Source organism: Mercenaria mercenaria, chromosome 17, assembly GCF_021730395.1.
Source record: "Mercenaria mercenaria strain notata chromosome 17, MADL_Memer_1, whole genome shotgun sequence".
Lineage (NCBI taxonomy): Eukaryota > Metazoa > Mollusca > Bivalvia > Venerida > Veneridae > Mercenaria > Mercenaria mercenaria.
In genome coordinates, this window is record NC_069377.1 from 43,481,122 (window position 1) to 43,500,662 (window position 19,541).

At 38.0% G+C, this 19,541-nt stretch overlaps 1 protein-coding gene across 2 annotated transcripts in view; it reads left to right on the forward strand.

Moving 5' to 3' along the window:
• LOC123536160 (deleted in malignant brain tumors 1 protein-like) overlaps positions 1–19,541 on the forward strand; it is a 106,813-nt gene that overhangs the window by 35,101 nt on the left and 52,171 nt on the right. For both annotated transcript variants that reach the window (XM_053528038.1, XM_053528039.1), the window contains exons 11-13: positions 7,138–7,318; positions 10,910–11,044; positions 15,583–15,803. In XM_053528038.1, coding sequence (XP_053384013.1) covers positions 7,138–7,318; positions 10,910–11,044; positions 15,583–15,803 — 537 coding nt within the window. The remainder of the gene's footprint in view (positions 1–7,137; positions 7,319–10,909; positions 11,045–15,582; positions 15,804–19,541) is intronic.

Consider the following 19,541-nt stretch of genomic DNA (forward strand, 5'->3'; position numbering starts at 1 on the left):
TTGTCAAAAGAATGGCCCTTTGTGTACTTAGAATTGAGGGGGTTTTTTTGGTTAAAATTTTTGTTTAAGTCCACCTTTTCTCAAAATCTATAAGAACTACAGCTTTGAATCTTGGCACACATGTTTATCATTATTAGATGACTATGTAGGCAAAGAATCATAATTTTGATATGCATTTTGTCAGAATTACCAGTGTATACCAATTTTCTTAAATAATTTCTGCTAAGACTCTTTTTGTTTGCAAAAATAGGTAGTATGCTCACTTCAATCATTAATGAAACAATTTCTTGCCTTATGTAGAATTTTCTTAGAAATCAATACTTTTTACAAAAATTTCAAAACAGCATGTTTTCACAATTTGTTTTTACCATATTTTGCATATTTTAACAACTAATTTCTAAAAATTAAAAACTCTGCAAGAAAATGTGCAGGAGGCCAAGTAATTTGGTCAGCAAAAACCCTAGGTCTGAGTCAAAGTCCTTCTGCATATTTATCCGACCTTGTAACATACATGTATGGTATCAAACATATGACTTTGACTTGGTTACGACACCTGTTATAAATACATACGACTGCAATTTGAGGCTGAATTTCAATATAGTTTAGACACATGTAATTTAAATATGGAAGAAAATTTGTAAACAGCCTGTAGCTCAGTCAGTAGAGCATAGGAACAGTATTCCAAGGCCACAAGTTTAAGCTTCAGTCTGGTTGCATAGCTTTCTCACATAACATCTTGCCATAGCTGCACCGCAGAAATGATGACAGCTCCATTTCCCTAATGAATTAAAGTACCTATGAATAATTTGTTTGATTTGCAGACTTGGTTTTATATATTAGGTTTTATTGCAGTTGTTAAATTCTATGTTCATTGGTTGGAAGTAAACTGCTAGTAATTGTAGGATATGTAATTAGATTGAGTTTTCATACAAATTGGAATATTCTGTTACTTTCTCTGAAATACAGTAATAATACTTGGGGTCCTTGTCTGTATGTATAATGTGCAACACCCATTTCCCCTATTTTAGTTGTACTGAAGAACTTATTTTCCCTATTCCAGGTTAGAGACCACCAATTGTTTTCCTATAGACTTACATGGGGGGCCTCCGTGGCCGAGTGGTTAGAGTCGTTGACTTCAAACCATTTGCCCCTCATCGATGTGGGTTCGAAACCTCATTTGGGGCGTAGAATTCGTCACGTGAGGAAGCCATCCAGCTGGCTTACGGAAGGTCGGTGGTTCTACCCAGGTGCCCGCTCGTGATGAAATTATGCACGGAGGGGCACCTGGGGTCTTCCTCCACCATTAAAGCTGGAAAGTCGCCATATGACCTAAAATTGTGTCGGTGCGACGTTAAACCCAACAAAATGAATAAATATAGACTTACATTGTAACATTATGGCGTGTACGGCCTTCCATACATCGAAACATGTATATCTAATTACAAGTTTTTCAAGAACTATCTTAGTTCTACCAAAATATCGGACGAAAAACATATGAATAGTGATACTTTATTTAAGTAATTTTCGTGTGAATGAGATGACCCCCTGTTTACAACATTGACATGGCGGGAGAAATTCGTTTGATAAAACTTTTTTTCAATACACATAAAATGTAGCAAATTTTGTCAAAATGTATAATAAAATACTGTAAATGCAGTGAAAAAATATCAATTTTGAAAAAATAATCACTTCCTGGGTTTGTTTACATGACTGACCAATCAGAACGCACAGATGTTACCTTATTCCCAGGTATACGCTTACCTCATTCCCAGTAAGTGCCCTGAACTTTTTTGAATTGGTGGTCTCTGACCTATAAGGTTAAACTAAGGTTAAAACCGGAAAATACCCGTTGTGATATAGAATGTAAACTAAATATATCATTATTCTTATTAGTACTATCATGAGTTTTTACGCAGTGTACCTCAAGTGCCTAGAAATTTATTTTGCTTGGCGCTGCGAGTGTAATAAACGGCAGCTATAAAAGATAAGTTGTGCATACACGTAACAAGATATCAATTTTTGATACGCATAAAGTTAGTACTATTGACTCTTGTAACTATTATATACAGACAAAAGGCCTCGGCATTTACATAAAAAGTACTCGTACGACAGATTCGAAACTCAGCTGTACCAATTTCTAGAAACAGCTCAAAATATTATCATTTTTTTAAAATAACGCAATAAAGATTTTACCTTTATTTTTGTCGACCATTATTCAACAGCGTTTTGTTTACAGTTTAATGACCTGTGACAAAGGTTGTTCACATGTTTATTAGCGATTGATACATATCTAACTATAGGTGGATTGCATGTGATTACAGGATCAGCCATTCAATAAATACCTAATAAATACACGCAGATGAACATCATACACCCCTACGTTTTGGTAATAGAACTTTAGAAGATCTTTACTATTTTACCCAACAGGTAAATGACCTTTGCGTGGCAGGTCAGTTTATGAAGCAGGTCAGAACATGCCAGCAGTAGGAAGTTCCTGTTGCGTCATGGTGTCCCACAAGGCGGAGTCTTATCCCCTACACTCTTCATGCTTTTCATCAATGATCTGGTGTCTGAACTACCGAAAGGAGTTAAGGCTGCTCTCTACGCTAACGATCTGGTGTTATGGTGTAAGGAAGACGTGCCACTACAGCCACATGCAGGATGCAAGAAGCCATCAACAAACTTTCAGCTTGGGCTGAAGATTGGTGTGTATCGATCAATACAGAGAAATCGTCCACCACACTATTCTCCCTGTCGTCAAAGCAGAGGGCGGGTAAAATCAAGATGGGAAATATTCCGCTGATTGAAGCAGACGAGGCAAAATACCTCGGAGTGACCTTTGACAAACGGCTAACCTGGAAGCCCCACATTAGTCAAGCAGAAGGGAAGGCCCGTAGGAAGCTTGCCATGATGCGCAAACTTGCTGGAACAACATGGGGAGCAAATGAGCAAATACTCAAGACAGTATATCAGGGAACAGTGAGACCCCATTTAGAGTATAGCTCAACTGCCTGGTCCACTACTGCCAAAATTAACCAACAGGCTTTAGACAAGGTTCAGAACCAAGCATTGCGGATCATGACAGGTGCTACAAAGTCTACACCAATCTCCTTCATGGAGAAGCTAACAGGCACACAGCCGTTACAAGACAGAAGACATGCAAAGGTTCTGCTTCAAGCAGAGAAGTTCGGGTCTTTTCAAAACCATCCTATGAAAGCCAAGCTAGATGGCTACACTAAGAATCGGCTCAAACGTAGCAGCTTCGTACATGACGCAAAGAAACTCAACCGAGAGTTCAAAACTGAGCTGAGCATACCAACGACTCCCCTAGGTAGTGAAGACATTATAAACCCGCTAGCGAATTATCTGTCCTCAGTGACTGCGAGACTTGCTGTTCCTCGTCTTGACCGCGGGAAGCAAGAGAATGAAGGCATTCGGAAGAGCCTCACACTTGCTATGATCAATGAAGACTATCCTCCGGAATCATAGACTGGTGCCACATGCGCCGTCAAAGATGGAGAAGCAGGAGTTTTCATTCAATACCCACCTGGCAAGAGATAAACACTACATGCAGCCACAGGAAAACACTGCAGCAATTACAAGGCAGAGACTGAAGCACTCATGAAGGCCGTCTCAATGGTTGAAGACTCGGCAGAAGAAAGCTCCTCAGTCGTCTTTCTCACAGATGCGCTGTCTGTCATGGAAGCTGTGATCAACAATAAAGCTCCGCAGCTAGCCAGGAGAATTCAGAGCCTGAGTATAACCTGCAAAGTAGCACTTCAGTGGATTCCATCCCATTGTGGACTTGCAGGCAATGGAGAGGCAGACAAACTGGCTAAGCTAGGAGCTCAGTCAAAACAACCAACAGAACCTGTGAGTTACAAGGAGAAAGTCACCATCATCAAGGCACTAACGAGACCAAGGATGGAGGAAGATGCTTTTCATCTCCTTGATCGGTCTGAACAAGTGATGATGGTCAGGCTCCGCTCAGGGCACAACAAGCTCAATGCTCACATTTACAAGAAATACAGACTGACATCATCGCCAACGAGCTGCGACTTGGTCGATAGATACCTCAGTCCACCAGAAACTGTATGGAGGCATTAAGGATCTGCGGCAAACCACAAGTTTCATCGAGGCTACTGGTCTTACAGTGTAGTGGCGAACGGCAAGAAGAAGATGAAGTAGACATTTGACAGAATAATTTGACATTAGTGTATCAACTTTAAAAATAATCTAATTCATTACACTTACGCGCAATTATTAAAAACTATGGATATGTGTATTTGACAACATCTGACAACAACAAAAAATCTTGTCAATGTACTTAAAAACTTCAGAAGGTGGACCAAATTACATATAAACTGTGGAAAGCGTGCGGGAATACGATTATTTTTCTGTATTACGCGGTTTATAGTGATGTATTGCAAAATGTTATATTAGAGAATGGTCAAAAAGCAAATAACAAATAACCCATAAAGCTAAATGGTCAAAAAATACAAAAATGGTGATATTAATAAAGTGTTACAAGTGAAATAAAAGGATGGAATATAACTTGTGTCGTCTGCTTGGATTAACAGAAGACAGGTGATAACACGTCGTCATCAGTAATGTAAGTAGATTTAGATCTATCAGCTTATTGGAGTTATTCATGCACTAAATAATTATAACACAGTAGGTCAGAAAGTAGTACACTTTTGTTGATAAACATTGATGATGCTTCAGTTCAGTTCTGTCCTTTGTAAACGGCTTTATCCTCCTGTATAGCTTCAATCACTGACATGTCTTTAATGTGAATAACACGATTTGAAACTGGCAAAGAAGCAAACACTTTGCAACCAGCAATCCAAGTCATTGAAAGTTTTTTTGCTCGGACAAGCTGCCTAGCTTCGTAGCTGAGTTTCTCTCGGAAACGGGTGAAGTTTTCTTGAACGAATATTCCATCGACGATTCTTTTACGTGCTGCGTACACCCTTTGTCTAGCCTTGGAATTAGTAAACTTCACTATGACTGTACGATTCGTAATTCCCTTGGGCTTTCCTATCCTATGGCACTTATCTATGTCATTACTTGTCAGTTCGATACCCACATCGCTAGCATGTTTTACCACTTCCGCCTCAACATCCTCTGATGCAGTGTGGGTGTCTCCTGGTATGCCGGAGATTTAAGGCACATTCTTCTACCATATTGTTTTAGTTCGTCTAGTTCAAGTTGAGTGGCCGTCAAGCTCGTGGAAAGTTCCATGTTAGATCTTTGAAAAGAAGATATTTTCTCGTGCAATTTTGCAGTTTCAGTTTTACATAGCTTTTTAATTTCTAGCTGAAGTTCATTTTTAATTTCTCTCACAAGATCATATTTAATTTGTTCCAAAATTATTGCACCAATCTCTGAAGTACACGTTCATGTATGGTATCTCTATATTTCATTGCCATATGGGCTTGAAATTTCGAGTTAATTAATAACTTACACCTGGCACTAATGCTCTTCCGTAGGTATTTCTTTCTGTTAAGGAGCGGTTTTTTTTGTGGACTTAGAAAAACAATATATAGATTTCATGTGGACTTTCTTCCCTTTGTTGCTACTATAAATAGCTTATTCTTGAAACTTTTTAACCTGGTTGTTAGAATTGGATATGTCATTGTTTGGTCTTAACTGTCTACAAATAAACAGGCAAAATCAGCAACATACCGTGTAGGGTTTGTTCAGAGATTATTATTAACTTCCAACGTTACGGCGTTAAGCCTTCATCAGGGAAGAATTACGATAAAAACAACAGACGTGACGACGTTAAAATAACGTCGCGTAAAAAAGGCGGTAAAATGTATACATAGTTTAGGTCTACATTATTTACACTGTTAAATGAATTCAAAATACGTTTCTATAGCCGAAAATATAAGTATTTAACAAACATACCGGGTAAATCGTCGGATATGTTTATACATAATTTCTTATACTTATTTATATAAAAAACAGAAATAGGTAATACTAATCTAATAGGTAAAATAGATATACTCGGCATTATACAGATCAGTACAAATAGTTAATTGGTCAATTAATATCAAATAAAACTTATGAATTTAAACCATTTTGATAAAACGTTTTCAGTTTATGTATCCACACAGTTTCTTTACAGAGACGATCAATGACGACGTCCGTTCGATTGGGATTTTCTTCTTAGCTTTTTTAAAGCTTCTCGGAAGCTTTTCTCTAGGGCCCAAACGAAAGGGGCAGTGTTAGGTGAGGCTCTCGCAAAAATGGTAAGATGCTTATTTGGCAGCTTTCACCAGGGCCAAGTTCAGTGTACAATTATTGCAGTGGTACCTTTTGAACATTTTTAAATGAAATTCAGTAACTAGGAAAGTCCTCGGATTGGCGGAGGTTGCTCATAACCTTAAGATGACTAATTGATTTTGAGGCCATTAGGTCATGGTCACAGTGACTATGACCACTAATAGGTCACAGTGACCTGCGACAGGGAAACTGATTTTCGTCAACAGCACAACCTTATCATATAACCAGAGACATAGATAACAATTGTTATCTGTGTCTCTGATATAACTTTAAAAGGAGCAACACTTGATCTCTTCTAAGTTTCTTTTTTAAAAGAAGCCTACTTGTACAGAATATGTTTTACTGTAACGTCTACGTGACGGGCGTATATTGTGACATTCTGGTACTCTTGTTATTCAAATAAGAAATAGATAAAAATAATTTAAAAATATGATTAAAAAGATAAAACATGCATCTAGAATAATTATGAGATACAGCAGCATGTTATTAGAAATCCAAGACTTGACGACTTTTTTATGCCCCTGTGAAATTTGAAATTGACTAGTATGATCATCAAAATTTCTGGTATGTTACTTGGATATGGGCCTATCAGGTTATAAAACTCAGTTTGGAGTCCATTATTTAACTGAAACCATACCATTGCTCAATTTCAGATTAAAACAGCCAATCAAATGCTTTGGTTTTAGACTGGTCACTAGACTTCAGTTTATAAGGTTGGTTCAGCAAAGAGACTGGTTTGAAATCCAGAAGAAGTCGTGGAGTGATGTAAACACTAGTCAGTAAAAGGTCTTTTTCTGATATTGGTGTAAACAGATGGTTATTAAAAGAAATGATATTTGTTTTTAGTTGCCAGTAACTGTGTGTATGACCGGGTTGCAGTATATGCTGGTTACAATTCCAACTCTCTACTACTTGGTAAATACTGTGGTACTACAGCACCTCAGCCTATCAGTTCGCTTGGACAGATGCACATACAGTTCTGGACTGACGGTTCTGTAGTCCGTACTGGATATATAGCCCATTACACGTAAGTGTATTATTTTACTGTTTAAGTTGATAAGGAAAATGAGAAGTAGAGTCAGGAAAAAATTAAACAACTCAAAGCAAATACTCTGTTTTAGGTACTGTGTTTTACTTAAGTTTATTGAAAAATTGTCCCGAACTTAGGGACATCGATTCAGCCAGAGATGATAAGAAATGAAAACAAAACACCAGCTGTTGTCACATATGTCCTCAGGAATCATGATATATGTGCTTGTAAAATTAGTCGGATTCAGATTACTCCACACTGTAGAGAGATCAAAAGAAAAATGCGACTTTTTATGCCCCCCGAAGGGAGGCATTTTAGTTTTCAACTGTCCGTCCGTTAGTTCGTTCGTTCGTCACAACGTTAACTTTTTGCATGAAGGCACTTTACTCGCGAACCACTGCACCCAGAACCTTCAAACTTCACTTGCTGATAGTGCTGTTTGAGTATACGACCCCTACTGATTTTGGGGTCGCTAAGTCAAAGGTCAAGGTCACAGGGGCCAATGTTAACTTTTTGCATGAAGGCACTTTACTCGCGAACCACTGCACCCAGGACCTTCAAACTTCAAACGCTGATAGTACTTATTGTGTACACGATCTCTACTGATTTTGGGATCGCTAAGTCAAAGGTCAAGGTCACAGGGGCCAATGTTAACTTTTTGCATGAAGGCACTTTACTCGCGAACCACTGCACCCAGGACCTTCAAACTTCACAGGCTGATAGCACTTATTGAGTACACGACCCCTACTGACCTTGGGGTCACCAGGTCAAAGGTCAAGGTCACAGGGGCCAGTGTTAACTTTTTGCATGAAGGCACTTTACTCGCGAACCACTGCACCCAGGACCTTCAAACTTCACATGCTAATAGTACTTATTGATTACACGACCCCTATTGACTTTGGGGTCACCAGGTCAAAGGTCAAGGTCACCAGGTCAAAGATCAAGGCGCTGCGGGGGCATTTGTCACCATTAGTGACAGCTCTTTTTCATATGAAAGATCAAAGTCTCTTGTTTGAAATGAAACAAATTAAAGCTGTTTTTTAAGGTAGCGGTAATTACATCAAATATATCTTATTATGTCTCCCACCATACAGTGGTGTGGGAGACTTATTGATTTACTCCAGTCTCTGTGTGTGTGTGCCTGTCACAAAGCTTGTCCGCACTCTAAGTCGAACATTTCTCATCCGATCTTCACAAAACTTCAACAAAATGTGTCTGCCAGTAAGTGTTCAGCCAAGTTCGATAACTAGCCAAATCGGCCTAGGCACTTTGGAATTATGGCCCTTGAATTACCGAAAAATGCTCAGATTTTAGGCGCATTCCTGTAGCCAAAGGACCCCTATACTACTCATGAGTAGTATAGGGGTCCTTTCGGCATGAGTAGTACAGGGGTCCTTTTGGCTCCAGGAATGCGCATGCAGTCTATAGGAGTCCTTTTGACTTGATGAATGTGCATGCGCTCTAGTAGGGCAAGTTCGATAATGAGCCAAATCGGTCCAGGCACTTTGTAGTTATGGCCCTTGAATTACCGAAAATCGGCCTTTTTACTCTTGTCCGTGCTCTAAGTCGAACATTTCTCATCCGATCATCACCAAACTTAAACAAAATGTGTTTGACCATAGGTCCGCGGCCAAGTTCGATAACTAGCCAAATCGACCCAGATACTTTGGAATTATGGCCCTTGAATTACCGAAAATCGGCCTTTTTATTCTCGTCCGCGCTATAAGTCCAACATTTCTCACCCCATCTTCACCAAACCTAAACCAAATGTTTTTTACCATAACTCCTTGACCAGGTTCATTAACTAGCCAAAGCGCCCGAGGCACTCCAGAATTATGACCCTTGAATTACCCAAAATCGGCCTTTTTGCTCTTAAGAGTATATTTGTAGTGAGTAAACAGTATATAAAGACTGACTTGCTATTTAGATGATTAGGCAGTTGTGGGAGACATGTGCTTTTCTCAAAAGCAACTCTAGTTATTAGCTCGACTATTCGAAGAATAAGTAGAGCTATCCTACTCACCACGGCGCCGGCGTCGGTGTCGGCGTCGGCATCGGCGTCACACCTTGGGTTAAGTTTTTCGTACCAGTCCACATTTTGACAAAGTCTTTTGAGATAAAGCTTTGAAACTTTCAACACTTGTTTACCATCATCATGGCCAGTTATAGGCAAGAGCACATAACTCAATCAAGGATTTTGGCTGAATTATGGCCCCTTTTGACTTAGAAATCATGGTTAAGTTTTTCGTACCAGTTCATATTTTGACAAAGTCTTTTGAGATAAAGCTTTGAAACTTTCAATATTTGTTTACCGTCGCCATGTCCAGTTATAGGCAAGAGCACATAACTCCATCAAGGATTTTGGCTGAATTATGGCCCTTTTTGACTTAGAAATCTGGGTTAATATTTCGTACCAGTTCATATTTTGACAGTCTTTTGAGATAAAGCTTTGAAACTTTCAACACCTGTTAACCATCACCATGTCCAGTTATAGGCAAGAGTACATAACTCCATCAAGGATTTTGGCTGAATTATGGCCCCTTTTGACTTAGAAATCTTGGTTAAGTTTTTCGTACCAGTTCATATTTTGACAAAGTCTTTTGAGATAAAGCTTTGAAACTTTTATTACTTGTTTACCATCACCATGTCCAGTTATAGGCAAGAGCACATAACTCCATCAAGGATTTTGGCTGAATTATGGCCCTTTTTGACATAGAAATCTGGGTTAATATTTCGTACCAGTTCATATTTTGACAAAGTATTTTGAGATAAAGCTTTGAAACTTTCAGCACCTGTTTACCATCACCATGTCCAGTTATAGGCAAGAGTACATAACTCCATCAAGGATTTTGGCTGAATTATGGCCCATTTTGACTTAGAAATCTTGGTTAAGTTTTTCGTACCAGGTCATATTTTTTGTAAAGTGTCTGACATATGGCTTTGAAACTTTTATCACTTGTTTAGTATAATAGTCTCTATCTGTAGGAAAGAGAACATAACTCTGTCATCTATTTTGGCTGAATTATGGTCCTTTTTGGATTTTGAAATTGGTTCTGTTTTCATACAAGTCCATGTTTTGTCAAAACTATTTGACATATGGCTTTTAAACTTTGAACACTTGTTTATCATTATGATTTCCATCTGTAAGCAAGAGTACATAACTATTTTGACTGAATTATGGCCCTTTTTGGACTTTGAAATTGGCTCATATATTGCCATTTAGTGCAAGACTTATCGAAATCAAAGTAATACAGGAACATTGTCTGTCTAATCTATTTATTTCTTTTGTCTGAATATCCGTGGAAATATTTTGACCCCATTCTTCAATCAATTCTTCGAATAGTCGAGCGCGCTGTCATCAGACAGCTCTTGTTATAAATTTCAACACTCCTGTTAAATGTAATACATTTAACAGCTAGGTGTTAGGACTGATAAAAGCCTTTGATATAATATTCATTTATGACTTTTTGATAAGAACTGTTTAAACATTTGTTAACATTTCAATGCAAGTTTTCATGATGGTGTATGGTGACAGCCCAAAAATAATTAGAACTAGTTCTTACCAGTTTACAACTTTTACAATTTCAGGGTCACTGAGTGTGGTGGTGTGTTCACAGAACCTTATGGTATCATTGAAACCCCAAATGGGCACACAGATTACCATAACAATCAAAATTGTACATGGATCATAACAGTAGTGCCCAATAGGGTTATACAATTAAAGTAATGTTTAATTTATATACAAGCTTTTAGTGAAAATTATGCTTTTTGTTGGGTTTAAAGATGCATCAAAACAATTGTATGTCATATGGCAACTTTTCTAGCTTTTGATGGTGGAGGAAGACCTCATTGCCCCTCCAAGCACTATTTTAATCCACCGCCACGAGTGGTGTGGGGTTATAGGAATGGTCTCAGTCCTTCCGTTCTTCCTTCTGTAACATTTTGTGTCTTCCCTGTATCTCCTTAACCCCTTGAAGGATTTTCTTGAAACTTGGGTCAAGTGATCACCTCATCAAGGCGATATGCAGAACCTATATGTCAGTCATGTTAGCTCAAGGTCAAAGTCACAACTCGAGGTCTAAAGTTTCAGCCTTCCATTTTGTGTCCGCTCTGTATCTCCTAAACCAACTTAAAGGATTTTCATGAAAGTTGGGTCAAATGATCACCTCATCAGGGCGATGTGCAGAACTTATGAGTCAGTCATGTTGGCTCAAGGTCAAGGTCACAGCCGTAGGTCAAGTGTTTGAGCCTTCCATTTTGTATCCGCTCTGTATCTCCTAAACACCTTGAAGGATTTTCATGAAACTTAGACGAAATGATCACCACATCAAGACTATGTGGAGAACTTATGAGTCGGCTCAAGATCAATTTCACAACTCGAGGTCAAACGTTTGAGCTCTGTATCCCCAAAACCCCTTTAAGGATTTTCATGAAACTTTGGTCAAATGATCACCTCATCAAGACAATGTGCATAACTTATGGGTCAGCCATGTCCGCTCAAGGTCAAGGTCACATCTCGAGGTCAAATGATTGAGCCTTCCATTTTGTGTGTCCGCTCTGTATCTCCTAAATCCCTTGAAAGACTTTCAAATTCATTGATGTCGTCATACATGGACTACCGGTATAAAATATACTTTACAGCGTCAATGCTTCAGCCGCCTCGGTAGCCTAGTAGTAGAGCGTCCGCTTCGAGTGCGGGAGGTCGTGGGTTCGATCCCGGGTCGCGTCATACCAAAGACGTAAAAATGCTACTAGTAGCTTCCTCGCTTGGCGCTCAGCATTGAGAGGATAGTGCTAGGACTGGTCAGCCCGGTGTCAGTATAATGTGACTGGGTGGGGTATCATGCCACGTGTCTGTGGCGTGATATTCCAATGAGGCAGCACAAAGTTGGGAATTGTGCTCACTGCTACAAGTAGACACCGTCGTTTATATGACTGAAAAATTGACGTTAAACCCGAACACACACACACACACACACACACACACACACACACACACACACACCACACGCACACGCACACGCGTCAATGCTTCAACCCAATACCATCAACCCTTTCACTGTCCATAACAGCGTCGGGGGATATAGCTGTCTTGCAGACTGCCTTGCTTGCAAATGCTTGCACCTGGATAGAAATGCTGACCTTTAGGTAGCCACCTAGAACCCACAGCAGCGATGGACAAGAGGCTCAAAGGCAGTGACCTTAGTAACTCACATAGGGATGCCCCACTGATAATGATGTTCATTGGCATACTAGTAAATGCCTGTAGCAAGTGACTTTGAGACTGCAGGTTCAACTCCCTGTAAAAATGAAATGTGTCGATGATTTGCAAAAATTAGGAGCAAGTACTGTTGTGAAATTCAGAAAGCATTCAATGAGAGTATTTGTTAAATCATTCTGTACTGTTGATTAAAACATTTTGCTTTGAGAAGTTTGAAATTTTTGTCACCCTGATTTGAATAAATTATTAAATAATTAATGTCTCTAACTCCAAGTATGTGTGTCAGACTTCAAGAAATGTGTCTTTAACTGCAAGCAACATTTTCCAAATTGCAAGCAGTGTGACTTAACTGCAAGCAACATGTCTCAAACTACAAGCAATGTGTCTTTAACTGCAAGCAACATGTTCCAAATTGCAAGTAGTGTGAATTAAATTGCAAGCAACATGTCTCAAACTTCAAGCAATGTGTATGTCTAAAACTCCAAGCTGTATGTCTTGAAATGCAAGCAGCATGTCTCAAACTGCAAGCATTGTGTCTTAAGGTGTTAGACCCGTAATAGAGTACCTCCTTTTGAAGAGTATTCAGTTCCTACCATAAACCTACTTTGACTAGATATTTTCAGGGGGCGTAGGTTCAAGCCCCACTGGGACCAAATTTGTTCTTCATTATTTTTCTTTTTGTTCTAATAAGTTTTTACTTTTTTCAAGACTTAATATTGATTTATTGTACAAAAGTGGAAATTTTTCATTTGATAAACGATTTCTTGCTGTTCAAAGTGAATTTACCTCTGAAACAGAAGGGGGCAGAGTTAGACATCTTTAAAAATACTGAGTTACATGCGGTAAAAGTTTGCTTTTACTCTTTAGATTACATATTGTGGAAGAAATGTAGGTAGGTTTTACTTCTGCCCTAAGGTTATTTTTAAATGTAGTGAGCAAAATTTAAAACAGTCCCACAGGACTTGACCTTAATTTTCAATGTTGGAGTCTGAATTCTGTCTCATTAAATCCGTTTACTTGAGGCACCCTAGAAAAAATGATATTGACAGTTTTATTTTGCGTTTTATTATTGTTTACCAAGAGTTTGATGTTTCTTTATCAAAATTAATGATATAATGAATTCTCTGGACAGTGGCCATCACTTTGAAATTTGTCTCAATTTGAGCTTGACCGCCTCGGTAGCCTAGTGGTAGAACGTCCGCTTCGAGTGCGGGAGGTCGTGGGTTCGATCCCCGGCCGCGTCATACCAAAGACGTAAAAAATGGTACTAGCAGCTTCCTCGTTTGGCGCTCAGCATTAAGAGGGTAGTGCTAGGACTGGTCAGCCCCGGTGTCAGTATAATGTGACTGGGTGGGATATCATGTCACGTGTCTACGGCGTGATATTCCAGTGAGGCTGCTCTATAAAACTGGGCATTGTGCTCACTGCTACAAGGAGACACCGTCGTTTATATGACTGAAAAATTGTTGAAAAAGACGTTAAACACACACACACACACACACACGCAGACACACACACACACACACACACACAAACTCCAAGCAATGTGTATGTCTCAAACACCAAGCTGTTTCTTGAACTGCAAGCAGCATGTCTCAAACTGCAAGCATTGTGTCTTAAAGTGAAAGAAACAAGTCTTGAACTTCAAGCAACATGTTTCAAACTGCAAGCAACCTATTTCATTTTGCTTTCACCTTGTTGGTTCGCTTTTTAGCTCCGTTATTTGGAGAATAGGGGTGCTATTCTACTCGCCCCGGCGTCGGCGTCGACTTTCCTGGTTAACGTTTTTCGGCAATCTGTTTTTCTTTGTTACTTTTGCTTATATATTACTGTAACTTCACATTAACATTGTTCAGCATGCAAACAAAGTATGTGCAGGGGATGGGCCAATTACTTCCAAGGTCAAGGTAACCAAGGTGTTATACTTAGTTTTTTTTAAGGTTAGAGTTTTTCGGCAACCTTTGCTTTTCTGTTATATCTTTACTATTGCTTGTCCAGCATACAAACAAAGTATGTACAGGGACTGGGCCCTGGTGTATTTCTGTCATATCTTTGTTACTATCGCTTATATCTTACTGTATTTTCACATGAACATTGTCCAGCATACAAACAAAGTATATGCAGGGGCTGAGCGCATTATACCCAAGGTCAAGGTCATCAAAGTATTATACTTAGGTTATTTTTAAGATTAATGGTTTTCGGCAACCTTGGTTTACTGTCATATCTTTGTTACTATTGCTTATTTCTTACTGTTACTTCACAAAAACATTGCCCAGCATACAAATAAAGTATTTGCAGGGGCTGGGCCCTTTATACCCAAGGTCAAGGTCTCCAAGTTGTTATACTTGGAATTATTTTCATGTTATTTTTTTCGAAAGCTTCGTTTATAGACATACCTTTGGTACTTTAAAAGATAATGACTTGAAATTAAAAATATTTCTTATAATCATCATCTGCATGTGTGGTTACAATCCCCATAATTCTACTTGTATCTTTGATAGAATTATGCCCCTTTCATACGTTTATTTTTTGGCAATCTCCGCTTTTTGGATCAACTTTAGTACAATATAAGATAATGACTTGAAACTTAAAATGTATGTTTATCATCATCATCTGCATGTGTGGTAACAATCCCCATAACTCTTATTTGTATTTTTGACCAAATTATGCCCCTTTCGTACTTAAATGTTTTGACAAACTTCGTTTTCTGGACATAACTTTGGTACTATGTATATATAGATAGAGTGAGACATAAATTAATTTTACTGTCAAATCGCCGAATAGTGGAGCGCGCTATCTTACGGACAGCTCTTGTTTATACAGACAACTTAATGCTAATAACACAGTAGGAGACTTAAAGGTAGTTGGCCTTTAATAAGAGTAACAATTTCTGTTCCTAGGATGTGTTCTCCGTAGTCAGTATTAGCTTCTGAGACTGATACAAAAAGCAATGCACTTATATAATAGCACACAGGAATATGTTTTATCAAAGGAAATTTGACTCTTCCTACCTTTGCACTAATTATTAATTGTGTTTCAGATTCCAGATGTTTGATCTTGAAGAACATTCAACATGTAACTATGACTACTTGGATATATATGATGGGCGATCCCTAGCATCCCCTCTGATTGGTCGATATTGTGGTGATGCCATACCTTCTGAGCAAATAAGATCCACTTCAAATACAATGACAATCAACTTCATAACTGACTCCTCTGTAACGAGAGCAGGGTTTAGAGCAGCATATAATACAACGTATGGTAAGATGTTTGTTTTCATTCTTACTGATTTGGATTGTTTAAAGTTTGAGATATTTAGATATAATATATAAAACCAACAATGATTAACTTAAGTGCCACTGCTTTTTAGCTCACCTGTCAGGTGAGCGTTTGTGATCGGTTCGTCCGTCTTTCATTGTCCGTCCATCCATAATTTTTTGTGAACACGATAGAAACCATATTTTGCCATCAGTTAAGATCTTGCACACAACTTGCATTGGCATAATATCTCGGTTCCATTCGAAAACTGGCAAGATCCCACAATGATATTGCCAGAACTGTAATTTGTTTGTGTAAAGAGGTAGTTGCCTGGTTTCCTTGGGTGAATGACGTGAAAATGTTTTGCCTGCAGTGGCAACATCAACTGGGAACCGACTGATTGTTAAATTAAGATATGATCACTCAACCAATGGAAATGGATTTTCAGCTGGTAGAACTTCAGGTTTGTGTCATGTTTTTGTACCCCTTAATAAAAAAAACTTAGGGTGTTTAGCGTTTTGACTTTTGCATGTTCCAAATGTGTCAAGTTTTACATTTACTTTTAAGTTGGAATCGTTTCAAAATTTAACTGTCGATCCACAGTGATGTGTTAAACAGTTAAAAGTGTCATTCAGCGTTTCCATAAAAACAAGATATGTACCTGAGTTTCAAAAACAAATGCAGCCAAACCCAGCTAGAAAGATCTCCCTTGTGGGATGAAAAAAGTGGTGTTGTCGTGTTGACTTACCTTTCAAGACAAGTTATGATAACTACCGTTAATAGCTGTTGTCATTATTATCCCCCGCCGATAAAATCGGGAGGGGGTTTTGAAATGGCGTTGTCCGTCCGTCCGTCCGTAGCCATTTCTCAGTAACTAGCTTGTAGAATTTCATGAAACTTGAAATAAACGTGAACCAACATACTGCGATGATGCCCGTCAAGTTTTTTTTTTTTTTTTATTGGTCAATTTCCCTTAGAGTTATTGCCCTTGATTTAATGAAAACTGCCAAAAAAATGTCCGTCCGCAGCCATTTCTCAGTAACTTTCAGGTAGAATTTCATAAAACTTGAAATAAACATGCACCAACATACTGCGATGATGCCCGTCAAGTTTTTTTTTATTATTGGTCAATTTCCCTTAGAGTTATTGCCCTTGATTTAATGAAAAATCCATGTCTGAAGCCATTTCTCAGTAATAAGCTGGTAGAATTTCAGGGGTGTAAAATTCCACTCGCCCGCTCGCATTGGCGAGTTAAAGTCTGGATAGGACGAGTGGACCTCACTGTATACTCGACCGATCGGGCGAGTGGTTTTTACGCAGTAGCTTTAATGAAATTCAGAAATTACATCTCGAAAAACGTCATCAAACTTTGAGATGGTTCAGTTGCTACTTTGATTTACTGGAATTTACCCGCGAATCGTAAAGATATCAGAACGTCATACCGGAGCACGTGCGACCTATAGTAATATCTAATTCACATCGCCGTTGCTTTTGTTTATCAACACGTACACAAAAACGCGCGTAGTGCATTCATTTTTTAACATTATCGCTTCAATTTTTCAACACTGCTTGAGAAGTAATACAATTTGAATTCTATTAAGATTTCAAGAAAATATCGACGGAAATGTAAGCAAATTTGTATAAAAACGGTCGAATTTTCATATAATCATTTGTTAAATTTCAAACAGCGCGATGTTAATTACTTATTTCTTTCTAAGAGAAAATAAGTGATACATACTATGGGCATAAAATTCAGACTTTTGACCAGAAAGAACAAAAAAAACAGAATAAAAAAATCTTAAATAATGATAAAGCGGCAGTAATTTAAATACATTGAGTAAAACGATTTTTTTGGTAAAAAGGTTTCTGTTAGTGCGGCGGAATAGGTTACGTGACCTCGTGGAAGTAAATAGAAATGTGGTTTTAAAATAAAACAAAATGATGTTGTTGCGGTTTTTAATAAGTTTTAAATGAATCTTTGTACACGTATTTTTTGATAAAATATTCGTAAATTCCTTGAGGGCAAATAGATCACAGAGGTAGGATTTCCACTATTATCGTTTGAGACATTTACTTGTCAGTTTATACGCGATATTGCACATTCGCTTTTAATAACAAATTAAGGAAGAAACTTTTATATTGATTACTGCTTCTCATCAATTTAAAGAATCGGGGCGGTACGATCAGACAGTGATGTGTCACTTGGCGCGAAAACTGTAATATGACGTAATGCCATGACAATCTCGTGCAACAATACCGCTTTGATCTCCACTTCAGATGTCATGATACCGACACACTTCTTTTAGCTTTTTGAGAGGATGTTAATTGATGATGAAAACAAGGCCAATTTCTTAGTTTATCAACAGAATAATTACCGATGATCGTCAACTTATTTTTTTTCGCTTTCAAGACCGGTAGGTGGATGATGATTATTGTGTCCATATTTTTAGGACACTTTTCAAAATAATTATTTTTAGGGAAATAAGTCTTGAGAAAATGAAAATAACTGATATTTAATACTTTCCTGACACTTTGGGAAACTACGGCAGGGGTTAGACTGTGATTATTATTACTATCGATGCAGTTATTATGGAGAGCAACTTGATGATGGAGATGACAAAATTAGTGAAAGAAAAAGAAAAATGTCTTTTGTGAAAAGGAAATTTAAGAGTAACAAAAAATGAATAATAAAAAAGGAAACTTAGTGTACGAGCTATGTGTTATATTTGAAATTTGCTTGTTGTACATAATACTCATTCCATAAAACGTGACAGTATTAAAAATGTCAATTATTAGGGCGAGTGACTGTTTACTAAGGGCGAGTAGGTTTTACTAGCTACTAGTCCTGCAGGGCGAGTGGTGTGAAAAAGAATTTTACAGCCCTGCAGAATTTCAAGATAACTTGAAATAAATATGAACCTACATACGTCAATGATGTCTGTCATTTTTTTTCAATTCGTCAATTTTCCTTAGAGTTAATGCCCTTTAATTGTTTAAAAATCTACAGATTTGTACATAACAAACCAACCAATTGGTAGAATTTCATTAAACTTCTTTCATTCTTTTCCATGAAAATTTATTATAAACATTTGAAGTTGTGTACCCACACCTGGTCACCACCTTGCCTTGGTCCCCCCCCCCCCCCCCCCCCCCCAAAAAAAAAATATATATATATATATATGTATAAAATTCATAATTTTTAATTTTCCATCAATATTTGTAATTAACATGTGAAATTTTGTACCCTCACCTGGTCTCCCCCGCTGCCCCCACCCAAACAAAAACATTCATATTCTGTTAAGGACGTATGCTAGAATTTGGTGCGAAAATTTTCCCAATAACAGAATTTCTTCAAACTTTGGATATTGAAGGACAATCATCTAAGAAACAAAAAAATGCAATAAAAATCATAGGTCACCGGTATCGAAAAAGAGTTATCTGCCCTTGAAAACGGCATTTCCCCCAAAAATGACGTTTTCAAGGGCAGATAACTCTTTTTCAAATCCGGTGACCTATGATTTTTATTGCATTTTTTTGTTTCTTAGATGATTGTCCTTCAATATCCAAAGTTTAAAGAAATTCTGTTATTGGGAAAATTTTCGCCCATCTCATATACAGGGAATTCTAGCGTACGCCTTTAATATGATTTTGGCTAATGAAATTATTTGCTTCTTAGTAACATCCTTAACTTCTTGCTGGATATATTTTTTGGCCATTCCTCACCACAAGCCCTTTCGGCGG